This window comes from Oreochromis niloticus, linkage group LG2 (assembly GCF_001858045.2).
Source record: "Oreochromis niloticus isolate F11D_XX linkage group LG2, O_niloticus_UMD_NMBU, whole genome shotgun sequence".
In the NCBI taxonomy this organism is placed as follows: Eukaryota; Metazoa; Chordata; class Actinopteri; order Cichliformes; family Cichlidae; genus Oreochromis; species Oreochromis niloticus.
The window spans coordinates 32371379-32388164 of NC_031966.2; the positions used below are offsets into that span (position 1 = coordinate 32371379).

Genomic DNA, 16786 nt, shown 5'->3' on the forward strand with positions numbered 1-16786 from the left:
AAAAAAGATAAATGACACATTTGACACATTATGACATTAAAAACACCAATATATAGCAAATAATGTACAAAATTAGTAAAATGACTTAAATCAACATTTTGTTTTTACTACCCATTTTAACCTTTGTTTTTTTATTGTTTTTGAATTTCATTTCCCTTTCAGTTTACCTTATGAAAAACATTCCATTTTTGATGCATTTGTGTTTATTTAACTCTACTCCCACACACTTTAAGAGTATTTTCTTAAAACATTTTATGACATTTTCTAACATTTATTTTTATGACCCTGTAATGTACGAAAGTTTTAGATTTCCTGGAGAAAGGTTTGTAAATTTATATTTTTTCAAGTAGCAAATAATTAAAAAAATAAATAAAAATAGTGTGCAGGGAACCATTCATTATAGTAAATAAGCTGAATAAGTTTTACAGTCAGTTCATTCACGATTTTTGAAAACTCAAGATCAAAACAGAGAATATTTGGATTTTCCACATTATTCATATTTCCCTATTTTTCCAGAAAACCATATGGGAAGTAACATTTAATGTATATAAAATTTTAATTCATATAATGTAGAATACTATAACACACAAAGTTCATTTTTCTTCAGTTATTCTCCAGGACTTTTATTTGTAGTGGAATATTTGTAGTAGCACGTGTCTGTAAATGAAGGCTCTAAATACCTGATTTAAAAAACTACCAGTACTAAAAAAAAATACTAATAAATGAACATGGCATACAGGCTGCCATGGAAATATACTAGCCTGTGACAAAAATATAGGTCAGTACAGTGGGTGTTTGTGGTGTCAAGTTGAATACCACATCAGCTTTTCACACAGAAATTTTCCACTGGGCTAATAGGTTTGTGGTAGTTTATTATTCATATGCAGTAAAATTACCTTTTTTGTCAGATACATATTTAACACATCTGGGCTTCTGGCTTTGGCTTGTTCTCATGAATTTATCTAAAAGTGGCTGCAGATGCAAAAGTTTAAGCAATACATCTAACTTTATAAAAAAGTATAACTGTACATAAGATTCCTCTGAATCTCCCGAGTGTTGTTTTCAAGTCCAGACATGGTGCCGTCATAAATCATGCGTTGCTCACAAATGACTAACTGTCTAATACACACAGTCATTAAAATTCATATTCATCTGGTGAGGGAAAAGAGCTTTATCCTCCAATCAAAGGACAATGTTTCCATGACACCAAACAGCTCCTTGTATTAAGTCCAGCCTACTTAGGTTACGTGAGAGCAGACACACAGTAGGAAGGTTACAGGTTACAGACTCACACCTGAGTCATGGTCTTGGGAAATCTCCCTGCTGTGAAACGTCACAGCTGGCAGCCAGTCACGTTCACACTAGCTGCTGTCGTCAAGTCAGAGGCTCACCACCAAGAAGGAAGCGTCTTTCTGTGGAAATGCAGGGGAACTACACTGTGAGGTGACAAGGAAATGCAATGTATAGTGACAGTACTGTAAAACCAACACTCACTGTTTAAGACATCCAGTGTGGTGTGTGTGTGTTTTAATTACACAACTATTCAGAATAAGCTTCCTGTGTTTTGTCACTTCCAAAGTAAACTTCACACGTGTAGTGTGTGAGGCGAGGGGTTTACTGACAGCTGTCCCATGAGCTGAAATATTTTCACGAGTTCACACGAGGTCAGTTCACTAATATTAACTTTTAACTTCACATTTAGTAAACAGCCTGCTGTGTGTGTTTGCTTTGTCACGATGCCCTCATTCCTATCCATCCATCAGTGTGTCAGCTGATGTTAGCTGTGTGGGATGTTGTGTTGTTTTGCTCCTCTCTGGAAAACAGGTTGGACTTGCCTCCCGGAATCATGCATCTGTTTTAATCGAACAAAGAAGTATAATCATTAAATATTAGCATACATAGTTACACTGCTCAATTAAACAATTTGTTAAAAGTATCTTCAGCTAAAAGTGATTTCTTTTCTCCAAAGCAGGAGCGTCTTCATATGAAGTGGCGTACATCGTATGAACTTCCATAAAACACACGTTTTGTCTTGTTTTTAACTCCAGCTAAATATTACAAAGTCAGCTAATAACATCATAATTCACTAGTTCCTATTAAACTAGATGTTGAATGCTTATGATCTTCAACACTGAATTCAAGGCTTTTTTCATATAATAATATCTGAATTATGTTTCCCTTAAACATGTATTTTCAGTGTTATGAGCATAAGGCCTTAATGTGGAGATTAATTCAGATGAGAGCAACCAAAGACGACTGCTTTCCTTTGCAGATTGTTTCATCTGAAGGCCAAAAGGAAAGAACATTTCCACATTGTTGCTTTTATGGGTTTTGGAACAATAACTTGTGTTGGCCTGTCGAGCCCACTTCATGCACAGTTTCATCTCCATTTCTGATCTTTTACACCATCGATCTAAATATTATAAACAATGCAACTGTTCTGCGTTAATAATGCAGCGCAATTGGATCAGATCCCCGTGGCTGTCGACTGATCTGATGCAACCTCGTGGAGCAGTTTCACCGGCTGCGCTCTCAGTCATGAGGTGTTTGTGAGTGCATGTGAAATGCGGATAAACAGGCTTGGTGCCAGGCATCTTGTGACCGCTTCTTTTGTTTATACAGTCATTGAACACATCTTCCTCCTGCTCCCTCTTCGTTACTAAATACCATGACTTTACATGAACTCTTTTGAATTCTGTACTTTTCCAGTTTTTCCTCTTTTCCCTCATTTATATGTAGCCTTCTTTCCCCACCACTGATAATAAATATGACACAGTCAGCGATCGTTTTACAGGTCACACATTTAATCCAGAAGTTAATAAGTAAAAAAGCGCAGCAGGTAAAACATTTAAGAACCATGGCAGCAATAATAAAAGTATAATAAATAAACAAATAAGAAAAGAATAAGAAAAGTCACATTTACATTTACGTAGCAACACTTCCTTAGCACTAAATGAAAGGTGGACTGTTTGCACATGATTTTTCCTCTGCTCACATTTCTGAATGCTCACAGGATGTTTTATAATTATAGCAGTGAGTCAGCAGAATAGCAGTCAGTGTTGATCACTTTGATAAGGATATGTTAAATGAATCGTTTAGTGTCACATGTGCTCACACCGCGCAGCTTTTCTTAATATCTTAATAAAAGAACCAAAGGTAACACTTCAGAGTTTACTAATAAACTTTATTATCAGTTTAATGAATTACATATTGTATTACTGTTATGCTTCACATTAAGGTCCATGAGTTTATGGACAGTGATCCAGTTTTTGTCATCGTACTTCTCTGCACCACCACAGTGGATTTTATAATCAGTCAAGATGTGATTGCAGTGCAGACTTTCAGCTTTCATTCAAGGAGGTTTAACAAAAGAGTAACTTTTGGGGAATTTTGGACATTTTCCCGCATTTTCAGAAGTTAAGAAGTAGGGGAGGAATGCACTGGAAATGCCTGAAGCTGAAGAGGGTGATCACAGAATTATTTCTCTAGCTATTAAAAGCAACAACCAGCCAAGTCATGACAACACTCTGGAGGACACTGTCATCAAGAGACGCCTTGGTGAATGTAAGTGCAGATGGTTTAAAACAGGTGCAAATCACCGGTTGCATAAGGCCATATTAGACTTGCGTATCAAAAATAATCTTTGCATTGAAAATTGTGTTAGTTTGACCACTTAATCTGAGTCTCTGAAAATGCTGGACTGTGTATAAAAATGTGTGGAACTTTTTGTAAACCTTCTTGAATCGAAGCTGAAAGTTGGCACTTGAATACATTTTGATGGTGGTGTACTGAAGCACAATTATAAAAACTCTGTCACTGTCCAAGTACCAGTGGACCTGTGCTGATTATGAACATAACAATAATAATATCTACACATGTAACAGCTTTTATAGTGTTTTTGCACAGCATGATTACCAAATGCTGTGCTTGTAATCGAGGCCTCATCACTGGTCCACGAGCCAGTCTTCATTCTCAAGACTGTAAAGTATTCAGAGATCCCCAGTAGTCCTTTTGGTCATGTAATAAACATATTCCAACTATAATGCAACCCTGTGATGGACCGAGGTGAAAAAAGCAGGAGTCACAGGAAATATTAGAAAAATAGGGTTTCCATTTATTTAACCCGAAAAATTATATTTACAAAAGTAATAAATGTTGAGCTGATAAAAGAGGTCAAAGAAACAAAACAAAAGAAACTCAGGCAAAGAACTGCAACCTTCACAAACCAAACGACTGCCCAAACAAACATAACTGACCTAAACAGGAAATGACACACAGGGGTATAGATAATGGCTGATCAGACCACTATGACACACGAGGGGTATTTAAACAAACACAATCATAAACCACAAAAACGATGCAGTACAGTTTGTTAATAAACTAAAGACCAAAGAAGAAAATCAAAACCACTGAACCCTAAACTCAAATATCTAATCAAATACAAAAGCTTTTTTTAATTAAAGAAATACACATTCTCCCCTTCAGCAAGTGGTGGTGCAGTCCAATTATCCCTCTTTGTATTTAAGTGTTCAAACCCTGACCACCACCTTTTGTCTGCCATCTCCCAGGGATCATGGCAGGTTAGTCAGAAGAAGCAAAGGTTGGTCAAAAATCAAAGAAAGTAATGAACTGGTATGAATACATAGGTAAAGTAAATGTGCGTGATTACAAATAGAACAAATGTATCCAAATCAATCAATAAACTTATTGGAAACTAAAGTGTGTTATTGTGTTCAGATGAAAAAATAAAAATACATAGGAGTTACAGACTTTTAGAGTGTGGCCGTCACAATCCCAGTTTTTACTTAACTCTAATTTTACTTCACAATAATAACTAAACAAGAACTTTCCTGCATTAACAAAGCTAAACCGACGGCAAAGGCAGAAGGAAAGACAACGAGAAAACTAAACTAAACAGTAAAATAAAAAAGAAGAAAACCTGCAGGTTCAGTCTTGTGACTTGCAGCAACATCATCCACATTCATGCCGCACGCACGTTTAACTGGAATCATAAACATCGGTTTAACCGTAATAACTTGATAATAGCAAATAAAGTTTACAGATTTATTATTTTACAGACATAATTTGCACCTTTACAAAAACCTTTATTAAAAACCGTAAATAGTAGTACATTGATTATTATTACATTCATTGTTTAACAGTGTTCATTCACAGTTAATTAACTATCAGTGTCTGACATTTGAGAACATGCTAATTGTTTTAATTATCTCAACATGTTTCAAATTATTACTAATTATACATTTTAATTAACAGTTTTAACAGCTGGAATAAATGAATCATGCCAGACTGGTTTATTTTGAATGATCATTTAATCACCATTTGTCTTTGCATTGGGTGGCACGGTGGTGGAGGTTAGCGCTGTCGCTCCACAGCAAGATTTGTGTGCGGGTTTGCACGTTCTCCCTCTCTCCTCCCACAGTCCACAGACGACACTTTGACTGGTGAGTCCAAATTAGCCCCTGAGTGTGATTGGTTGTCTGTCTCTGTGTGATAGCCACGCAACAGGCTGGTGCCAATTCTTGGAGAATTTGAATTATTCTATAATATGAATGCACAAAAGGTACTTTCAAAACAAAATGTAAAAAAAAATCTATATAAGAAACTCCAAAAAGCTATAAATTGAATCCACTATTTTAAAGATATACGCTGTAGGAATGTACCAAATGATCATGTTGCAGAGTTGGCACACAGTGACGGAGGCGGAGCCTTATGGAGGACCCGAAGAAATAAAGAATTTTGTGCTTCAGTAATGAATGTGCAATAAAATATGCATTAGGAAATCCATTTAGGAATTCATTTTAGAATTGTTTTTAGTAATTTAAACATTACTAAAGTAATTTATGATGTAATAATTTCATTTAAAATAAAAATCAGTATTTCAAAATGAATCCTTTAATAAATAATTAATAAAATCTCCCAGTGAAAACCTCATTTCAAAAACCATTTTCAAATTCCAAATTAAAAAACAGATTTTCAAAATCTTTTTTTAAATATAATTTAAATAAGACATTTATTTCTGACATTTTCCAATCCATTTGCTCCCTGCATTTTTCCCGTTCCTGTTAGCTCGTGAATTCCCTATTTTATTAGCAAATAGATTAAATTTGGGATTTTGAAATAATGATTTATAAATAGTGTTTTTATTTTTAATTAAATCATTGAATAATAAATTATTTTAGTAATGTTTCCATGAATAAAAATGAATTTAAAAATGCATATTCAATTGGATAAATTTATTATTGAAGCATGAAATTCTTTATTTTGATGCACGTGGCTCTTCTGGTCCTCCATAGAGCCTGTCTTCATCTTTGTTTGCTGACGTGGTAAGTGTCCTCCATGGGGCCCCTCAGAGGCTGAGGTTGCTCCAGGCTGATCATGAGCGTCGGGTCTCTGCTCATCACATCAGCATCAGCATTATTAGTATCTGCATTGCCCACAAATGGGTGTGGCCTCTCTTGTTGAGGATTTGGTGTAAGACAGAACTCCTCTCTCTCCTGCTGCTCCAAGTGTCTGAGGATGGCCTTGGACAGGAAGTGAGGGTCATCCTGCTCATCTAGAAAATGATGAAGACGAAGAAGAAGATTATCTGGTTGTTAATTCCATGGTTATAACAACTGAAGAACTACACAGTGAAATTCAGTTCCATCACAAAGATAAATATGAGTTCACATGAGGCCAGAATTAACTAGACCGAAGCCAGAAATGTTCCTGATACTGATCCTCTGACCTACATATTTCATTTCAGCTTCATACTGTACCACATTTAGACTCCAGTGTAGCAACAAAACCCCTTTAAAAACAGCCACAACGTCCTTGTAGGAAAGTGGATAAGCTGAAAGCTAAAATCCCCCTAAAAGCAGTCTGTGTCATGCTGGGAGTACAAAGTTCTCTCTCTCTCGCTTTCTCTCTCTCTCTCTCTCACACACACACACACACACACACACACACACACACACACTTCCTACCATTGAGCAGGATGAGTTTGTAGCGGTTGCGACACTCCAGCGAATGCTCCAGGATGTCCTGCAGGGTCCTGAAGAAGAGCAGAACCTGCTGTCTGCGCTCAGGCTCCCCAAAACCAGCGCTGCTCTCCTGGGACATGTTGTACAGCGTCAGCAGAGGCGTCGCATACTCCACCACACACTCATGGACCTGTTGACACACAAACACACACAGACATGAACAAAAAACAGACACTCGGGGAAAGATATATTTCCCGGACAGATAATCCTTTAAAAGCTTGCAGCACTCTCCTCTCAGATATGTTTGATTCTGGTGTTTTACAGCTAGATGGTGCTGTTACTGCGCTTTCACAAACTACCTCTCCACTGGTGGATTCTTTGTTTTAACCAGGAGGTGGTACCAATGCTGAACTTTTGAAGGGAAATACTCAAAGGTGAGATAGATTATTTTATTTCTTCATTTCAAAGTACAAAAAATATCAGATGATAAGGTATCGAGTCTGTTTTATAGTATGTCGTAACCTGGAAATAAATATTCAGTGAAATAATGTCACAATGATCAGCTCAGCTCAGCAGACAGTGTAAAGCTGTTAGGATTTCCTGGCTTCACTGAGAAAGATCATGATGTTAAAGCTACAGCAAAAGTAACATAAAGAGCAACTTTAGCGCTTGGCCACTCAGCAAGGACAGTGTGCAGCACGGATTCCTTCACACTCATAAAAGCATACACCAAACACGTCCTGCAAATTTATGTTTATTTGAATGATAAAATTGCTTATCTCTCCTCCCTTCAACACTGCCTGCTGTTTCAACCCCTCCATCACCCCAGCATCCACCTGTTTTAAATGATTTTAAATCTCACATGACGTTCTACAGGGGAAAAAGGACAAATCAAACTCCCAAACTGATCTTTATAAATCATTACTTAAGATGTGTTTTGTTACTTTCTAAAGTATTAGACTGTAAAGTACTTGTCCAAGATGAAGTACAACGTGCACATTAAATATGCACTAAACTGAATATATATGCATATATATGTAAAAATAACCTGATTCCATGTGATGTCTGCAGCAGTAAATCAAAGCCATTCACTTTGAGCTATCTGCGGCTATTTTTAGTCCTAAATGAAACCCGAAATGCTTTCATGTTGCCCCAAACTTCCTTTCTATTGACTGAACTGCTACTTGTGAGTACAGTCAGTGTTAGATTTGTTGCATCAAACACGTTGGATACACAGCACGCTGATGTTCTCTAAAATACTGAAGCAAATTATGTATAGAGAAAAAGGCCCTTCAGTCTGTCACTTTGCCGTGACTCTCGCTGTCTGTCACATTTAAGCTGTGCAATCTTTGCAAATCTCATCAAAGGAGAAAAATATGAACATGCTGAGTCTTTCAACCCACACTTGCAGCAAAAAAACCCGACGCTGAGTTCATTTCCTGCACGAGATGTTTACAGCTGTTTAATACTGACCAAACATTTTTAATATGGACTTCAGTCCAGTCTCATGCACATTAATCAAGTAAAAAAACAAACAAACCTATGCCTGGTTTACTTTATGCTTGCATACCTTCCTATTCTCATCCATTATGCGGTACACACTGTGCTTGTAGACCCGCCCCCGGACTCCCGCCCTGTCAATCTCGTTGTTTGGTAGGTTGTCATAGAATTGGATGTTTTCATCCTCGTCCTCCAGCTTATGGGAAATGTTGGCATTGAGAGGGATGAGGATGAGGAGCTTCCTGGAGCCACGACCCCAACTGGTGTTGTTTAACTGGTGTGTGGCACAAAACGCTGCGATGGACTGCTCCAAATCTGAATAGACACGCAAACACAGAAACAAATTCAGATCTTTTCATTCACCTTCAGCTCCCATCTCTGTAATAGAGAAGAAAGTGTGACCCTGTGAGCCAAAAAGAACAGACAACAGAGTCTAGCAGCTCAATAGATTCAACTTGAACTGGTTAATACATTTTGACCCCTTTAGAGCGAGCGCTTTGGTGACAGTGGAAAAACTCCCTTTTTAACAGGGAGAAACCTCTGCACACATGGACACAAACTGAATGTAACAGCACATGAGGACAAAACATGATTTGTTTGTGGATGTTTTCATGTTACTGACGTGGCAGGACCAGTCGCAGGTATCCCAGGTAGAAGGACCAGGCCAGGCCGTGGGCTACGTTCTTCTTCCTCCCCTCGCAGATGTCTGACACCTCCACCTCCGACGGACCCTGCATGCCAACCACAGAAACAGCCGCAACAATGTCACAACACTTCACCTATGCTCAGGAGCCACCTGACACCCTGCTGAAGGTGCCAGGCGAAAGAAAAGGGCATCCTCTCGCCCAAGCTGCCCTTTCCTATGTGGAACAAATATATTTTTAGGTTGAATTCAACATGAGGGACAGAGTCAGCTGCACCAAAAGAGATCTGTGCAAAACGCAATGGTCATTGTTGCTAATGAAGACATGTTTAGAGTCTATTTTTACTCAAGAAATGCCATATCAGTTTTAATCAGGTAAAGCCCCGGGAAGGGACTGGTCTTTGTGTAGTGTAGTCCTGTAAAGCTGTTTTTATTTGTGAGCCACAAACACACACGAGCTCTGACTGAGATCAAACTGTCCAGTCGTTCAGTAAAGGCTTTAACTACTAAAACGTAATCATATACACAATCAAACATTTGGACACACCTTCTCATTTAATGGTTTTTCTTTGTCTTTACTACTTTCTACTTTCTTGGAAAGCAGCCACCCTTTGCTGCAAACCCTCGGCCTTCTCTCAATGAGCTTCATGATGTATTCACTTGAACTGGTTTTCACTTCACATGTGCACCTTGTGAGGGTTCATTTGTGGAATTTCTTGCCTTCTTAATGTCGTTGGGACCATCAGTTGTGTTCTGCAGAAGTCAGGCTGGTACAAAGCTGACAGCTCTATTTGACAACTGTTAGAGTTCATATTATGAGTTCTAACAGTAGTTAGAACTAAGAACCAACCAGCTAAGTAAAGAGAAACAACAGTCCATCATTACTTTGAAGACTGATGGTCAGTGAGTCCGGAAAATTGCTAAAACTTTGAATGTGTCCCCAAGTGCAGTCGCAAAAACCATCAAGCTCTACGACGAAACTGGACCGCCCCAGGAAAGGAAGACCAAGTGACCAAGAGGATAAATTCATCTGAGTCATCAGCCTCAGAAAGTTAACACCATCTCAGATTAGAGCCCAGATAAATGCCGCACAGAGCTCCAGTAGCAGACACATCTCTAGATCAGCTGTTCAGAGGAGACTTTATGGTGAAATAGCTGCTAAGAAACCATGAAAAAAGCAACAAGCAGAAGATATTTGTTTGGACCAAGAAACACAAGGAATGGACATTAGACCAGTGAAAATCTGTGCTTTGGTCTGATGAGTCCAAATTTCAAATCTTTGGTCCCAGCCGCCGTGAGATGCAGAAAAGGTGAACGGATGGTCTCTACATACATGGTTCCTACCATGAACTACTGGTGACACTGTTGATGATTTAAATTGAACAGAGCGAAGGCAAAAGGGCCAACAAGTGCGCAGCATGCCTTGGAACTCCTTCAAGATTGTTGGAAAATCTTTCAAGTGACGACCTCATGAAGCTCATCAGGAGAATGCTAAGAGTGTGCAAAGCAGTACTCAAAGCCAAGGGTAGCTATTTTAAAGAATCTAAAATTTAAAACATGTTTGGAGTTATTTCAGACTTTTTTGTTTACTACATCATTCCATATGTGTTCATTCATAGTTTTGATGCCTTCAGTGAGAATCTACAAAGTAAATAGTCATGAAAATAAAGAAAAACCATCAAATGAGAAGGTGTGTCCAAACTTTTGACTGGTAGTGTGTGTTTGAGATCCCATATCTACTGTCTGAGTGCATGTAAAGACAGACTGCTGCTGGGACGATTGCATGCACTGTTGAGCATGACGAGTCGGTAGCCCTTCAACTAACCCGACCGGTTGTGCCTGTAGCTCCGTGTTTATGTTTATAGTGAAAGTCTTCTAGTGTAGACAGGCTGGTGGACATTCCAGAAATCCTGCTAATTAATGACTGTCTGCAATGTGAGTTTAGCTCTGGGTGCGGCAATGGCAGCTGGATCAAGAGGAGAGAACATTCATCATCAAGAGAACTGGATTAAGTTCAGATCTTCCGTCAGCTCTCTTGCCTATGGGGTGCCTCAGGGCTCTGTCTTGGGACCATTATTGTTTTTGTTGTATTTACTCCCTCTTCTGCAACTTCTTAGCTCTTTCTCTGATATTTCATATCATTGTTATGCAGATGATATTCAGCTATATATCTCTTTTAGGCCACCTGATGTTTCTAAGCTCCAAATCTTGCAGTCCTGCTTAGATTCCGTTAGAGATTGGTTGGCTGGTAATTACCTTCAACTAAATGCTGATAAAACGGAAGTCATTGTCTTTGCTCCTGAGAAATTTGTTCCCCTCGTGGTTAAAAATCTAGGCCCTCTTGCTTCTTATATTAAATCATCCGTTAGGAACCTTGGTGTTACATTTGATCCAGCTCTGACGCTGGACACACACGTTAAATCTTGTTTTTACCATTTAAGAAATATCGCTAAGCTGAGTCCTATTGTGTCACATTCCGAATTGGAAATGATTATTCATGCATTTGTTTCATCCCGCTTAGACTATTGTAATTCCTTGTTTACTTGCTTAAGTAATGCCTCCCTGGAACGACTGCAGGGCGTTCAGAATGCTGCTGCTAGGCTTCTGACAAAGCATCACAAACACTCCTATGCCACTCCCCTCCTGATTCAGCTCCATTGGCTCCCTGTCAAGTTCAGGGTCCAATTTAAGATCATAATCATGACTTATAGGACCCTGCACAGTGTAGCTCCTACTTACTTAAGTGATCTTCTTCTTTCTTATCACCCCAGCAAGTCCCTGAGGTCTTGTGACCAGGGGTTGCTGGTTGTCCCTCATACAAGGTTAAAAACAAAAGGTGACAGAGCGTTTGTATCAGTGGCTCCCAGACTCTGGAACTCGCTCCCTTTGAGTTTGAGATCTGTGGACTCAGTCATGTCTTTTAAAAAGCAGTTAAAAACGTATCTGTTTAAACTCGCTTTTGGTTAATTTTGTTTTGTTTTGGATTTTAATCTCTGTTTTTTGCCTCTGTAAAGCACTTTGTGATTTTTATCTTGAAAGGTGCTATATAAATAAAATTTTACTTTACTTACTTACTTATTTCTTTGGAATGACGAATTACTTTACTGAGGAGCGCTGTGTGAACAACATCTGAAATGAGGTAGCAGCACTTGTGTAGTGCATCCTCAACTTCCATGACATGTTAATGTGTTAAAGAGTTGTGCTGCTGTATTTGTGTGTTGCAGCCTGTTTATGACTTTTTCTTGATTTCCATTTCCATTCTTGTTCAGCGTCTTTTTGGGATGTGCCAAGTGTTGCGCTATTGCTACACGATCTGAACAGCAGCAAAGGATGACACTCAAACTTCACATCAGCAAATTTTAATAAAACTTTCACCACTAGGGGCGAAACATTCCCTTCTACTCTTGCTGCCATCCTTCTGTCACAAATCACTCACTCCACCCTACCTGCACCCTCTTCTTTAACTCTCTTGTGCACTGATAGCTAACCTCAAGTATGTCTATGAAGGTTCTCAGTCATCCAAGTCATCGTGAAAGAAGCCATCTATGTCCACTGTGAACGACCCTCTTTGAACAGAGGCGGGGCTTACGACACCAACTGTCTGCCATCTATAATCCAGTTTTGAGATCCCTTCCCAGACGCCTTAATGCCCACTCACATCCTGGGCTAGGTTTCACAGCGGGTTCACCTGAAACCTTGGCTGATTGTGATCTACACCCGTTTTCACATTTTGGCTCGTGTGATTAGGTAGAGGATCATTAGGGGGTCCATTGTCCCTCTTGGGGGGACACTCCCACAGGGCTTAAATCTGGGACTCTCCACCATTTGACCCTAGAACTGAAGAAGCTTCTTGGGGAAACATCTTCAAGCAACTTAAAGAAGTCCAGACGGTTTTCTTTCTAACCTCAAGTATTTAAACTCATTTACTCTGCGTCTTCTTTTCAGTCCTCTTCTCTCCAGTGCACACCTCCACCTGCCTCCCACTCTATACCAATATTATGTTTAAACCTCACAGTCCACAGAAACTCCTGCCTAACTTCGCCTCTCAACCTGTCCATCACCACTGCAAACAAGAAAGGGCTCAGAGCCAATAACTAATAAAATCCCAGCTCCCCACCTTGAACCCATCTACCATTCCTGCCCCACACTTCACCACACCTCACCACCCGCTCCTGACTTCCTCCACATTTTCACTCTGTATAAGCTGTACTGCTGCTCACTAACTGTAACGTCTCTTCTCAATCTAGCTTTCCCATCGCCTCATTAAATCTATCCCTCTGTAATTACAGCTCTACACCTCACCCTTGTTCATTCAAAAACTGCACCATCTTGTGGTAAATTTTGGTATTACACAAACATAATCCTTTAATTGATACTGCGTCAAAAAAATACTTGTTTTAGACATAAATTCATGGTGGTTGCTTCTTAACATTTTGGTGACAGTTTTATATTTGTCATAATAAAAGAAACAAAATCCTCTGCCCAGCTTTTCCTCATCTCTATTAGAACACAAGCTTAATAAAAGGTAGCATTAAAGCGAGAGGCTGAAAGCCCTGTAAGAGAAAGACAGCGATGTGCAATGAAGACGTGTCTGTAACCTCACCAGGACTCCAGAGACTTTCATCAGTGGGTAAAGGACAAACACAAGGACAAGGAGTTCCCAGGTGTTGCCTTTGTGTGGTAGATGATGTCCAGCCAGGTACAGCATTAGGCTTGCCACACCAGCAGCGAGCAGGGTCTTGCCCCCCAAACCACAGGCAGGGAGCATGTGGCTCAGCATCCCTTGTCCTCGATATCTGGTCAGAACATGGAAGGAAGAAGGGCAAATTTTGGCCCCGTTAACATGTGTTGCTGCTGTACAGAGTAATTATTACTTTTAAAAGGCTGTCTTGGTATCTCTAACAATAATTTGGCAGCAAACATGTTTTGTCATTTTTGAGCTCCACAAGTTGTGGAAAGAAATATCTTTACTAAAAATCATCCTAAGAAGTGACACAGCACTCACGAACAGTAAAGTCTCAGCTTGTGGAATTAAATCAATGAACTCGGACATACTTAGTTGTTTCTGTGATCCAAGCCTCTTGTTTTATATATATTGATAGTAAGCATACTGAATGGTTTTAAACTGCTTTAATCAGTTGTAACAATTGTAACTTCTGAAGTGGAGTCAATAACTGCAGTTCCTTCAGTGGCCACTTGAGGCTAACAGTAATGTTATGGAGCTACTCCCATCTTTCATATACAGTGAATGTAATACAACCACACCTTTCCTCTCACCTTGTGTTTGAATGATATATCAGCTCCTCTGCCAGCAGACAGAGCCCATGTAGCAAAGGGCCAACAGTCAGCATGAGTACTGCTATGGCAATCCAGCCAAGCAACTTCTCAGGAGAGAATAAAAGCATGCATCCTATAGTTACGGCAACTGGCACCGCAGCACAGAGCTTAGGTAAATTCCCACGGGGCTGAGGGATTAGAGCATCCTGTTCTCTAGGGCACTGCATCTGTCAGGAAGGAAAAAATAGAGCTTACAGAAAAATAGATACTGTAGAGCCAGTTCACCCAAGGCTTTTTATTGAAGTCTAAATTCTGGTCTGGAATATTTAAGTCGATCATCAGGAGTAACAAATTGCATGGTTGTGGATGTTTGGAGGTTTGAACCCCAGCAGCGCTTTTAACACAAACTTGTTTAACTTCTATAACTTTAAAAGACGTGAGCACCATCAGCTGTTACACGTTAGCATAAATATACCTACAGAAGAAGTAAACAGGTGGACTGTAGTCAGTCAGCATAAACAAATTAGACCAACAGGGTGGGGGTGGGGTTAATTTTTCCACAGGAACCCTCTGCAGGCTGAAACCTGCTTATTTAAAAACTAGTTATGCGCAGGTGTTTTTTCGCAATTTCTTTTGCTGTTAAGGCAAAACTGGTATTGTGACATCCATCACAGCACTGCACCAGTCATAAAAGGCAGAAGGGAAATGCCAAAGGGCAAAAATGATGCCGTGTGACAATATGGAACTTACACTTCAATGTTACAGGTGTTACTGAAGAGTGTTAAAGCACAATGAGGTACATTTAACATGCTCGCTAGCTGGTTTATTTGATGTAGTCCCGCTAAACAGAAGCTGCAGCCTTTTACTTTAACGTTACACGTGTCGTTAATCACGCTTCATTGCAGTGTGAAGACAGCTGTGGTAAGTAACAGAGGGCAGTTTGTCTATTAGTATGTTATAAAACTACAACAGAGACAAAGATGCAGATGAAGGGACTCACCTTGATGTGCCTGCTGTGATCCAGACTGGAGAGATTTCCTCTGTCTGCTCTATTACTGCCTCTTCTCTCCCCCTGTCTCCACCCCTCATGGTATAACAGTTTCAGTTTTCATTTGACGTAAATATTCTCACTACCACAGTAAAGGAGAGGTAAAGAGTGGGTGGCAAAGAAAAAGAGAGAGAAAGTGAAAAAAGAGAGACGGGTAGAGAGCTAATACACTCGAGGAAGTTCTGGCTCTCCACCAATAAAATTTTCACTGTGTTTCCTTCATTCAGCTGCTGGGAGGGTGAAGCAAAGACCTACCGTATACATGAGAGAGAGAGAGGGAGCGGTAACTTGAGCTTGAGCTGAATGTGTCGGGATACGTCTGCTATGAGACTCAGACCGCTGCTGCCACCTGACCAAAGATCTTCATCTGTTCCACAGGCATTTATTTGAAGTGATTTTAGTAAACATTAACCTCTATTTAGTCCATAAAAGTCACACAGCACACAGTGGTTGCTGTTATCACTGTCTGCTGTCACTTCCTATAAAGTACTTGTAGATGAGTATTGAAGTGCTCATCCTGCTATCTGTACCTGAGCTGTGGTAACTCACAAATTGTCCTGCAGTGGGATCAAAAAATTCTTATCTTATCTTATCTTATCTCATCTTATCTTAAGTGGTATCTACCTCCAGCTGAACCAGGATCAGAGAGAGGATGTGACGGTAAAGTGTTTGAACTGTCCTGAGTGGGGGAAGGCAGTTCAGAGTACTGAGGTTTAAAGGGGAGTATATGTGGTTTTGTGTACAATAGTCCTCTTTTGTTCTTCTGTTGCAGTGCTGGCTGCTGTTGTTGTTTGGCTTTTTAATGTCCGTTGGTTCTTTCTTTTAAACCGGTGCATATTATATTGTTCTTCTTCCTAAAGCAGGGTCGTAGTCAGCATGGCTTGGTTAGTTGGGTGCTTTACTTTGGTTATTTCCAGTAAAGTGAAACTGATTGTCTTTAATGCTCTTTGGCTTGGCGTACTCCTTGTGATACAACATGTGGTGTTGGTGCAATTTTCAGTAGAATATAATATTTTTAATATATTGTGGGACTTTGTAAGCAGCTAACTGTACTAACTAATCTTTCCGTGATGTTTGTGCCTGAGCTTAGAGGAAGGAAATTCAAGTGTTTTGTTTGTGTGTTATTAGCCCTGATCAGCTGGTGTCTGTGCAAGTCTATGGGTGCACTTCGCTAACTTCCTGTCTTTAGCTGGTAACTTTGCACTCTACTTTTTCACAAGAATGGCCACATCCGTCTTCAAAAGGGGTTAGGGTAACAAGAGGTTTTCACAGACCAGTGGTGGGGAATCACTTCTCTTTACAAACAGGAAGCATGTAAACGTGTAGGATTTTTCA

The 16786-nt window shown here is 39.6% G+C and overlaps 1 protein-coding gene across 2 annotated transcripts; it reads right to left on the bottom strand.

Annotated features, from left to right (window-relative positions):
- Positions 1-4091: 4091 nt before the first annotated feature.
- Positions 4092-16061, bottom strand: sting1 (stimulator of interferon response cGAMP interactor 1). Of its 2 annotated transcripts, XM_003451773.5 has the most exons (8): positions 15707-16061; positions 15404-15533; positions 14404-14630; positions 13730-13922; positions 9106-9214; positions 8554-8798; positions 6987-7173; positions 4092-6574 (listed from the first exon to the last, which is right to left on the bottom strand). In XM_003451773.5, exons 3-8 carry the CDS (start codon positions 14628-14630, stop codon positions 6324-6326), a joined length of 1212 nt encoding a protein of 403 aa, XP_003451821.2. In that variant the 5' UTR covers positions 15404-15533; positions 15707-16061; the 3' UTR covers positions 4092-6323. The 2 variants fall into 2 exon arrangements, with proteins under 2 accessions (XP_003451821.2, XP_013130866.1); XM_013275412.3 differs by lacking the exon at positions 15707-16061 and having other exon boundaries at positions 15404-15655.
- Between the last annotated feature and the right edge of the window lie 725 nt (positions 16062-16786).

Excerpts from the sequence above, each read along its gene's own strand:
- sting1 (XM_003451773.5), bottom strand. The coding sequence starts at position 14,630 with ATGCAGTGCCCTAGAGAACAGGATGCTCTAATCCCTCAGCCCCGTGGG. Across the intron at positions 9,215-13,729 it reads TGAAAGTCTCTGGAGTCCTG|GGTCCGTCGGAGGTGGAGGT; the intron begins GTGAGGTTACAG and ends GTTGGCATGCAG. Across the intron at positions 8,799-9,105 it reads CCTGCGACTGGTCCTGCCAC|ATTTGGAGCAGTCCATCGCA; the intron begins GTCAGTAACATG and ends GTGTCTATTCAG.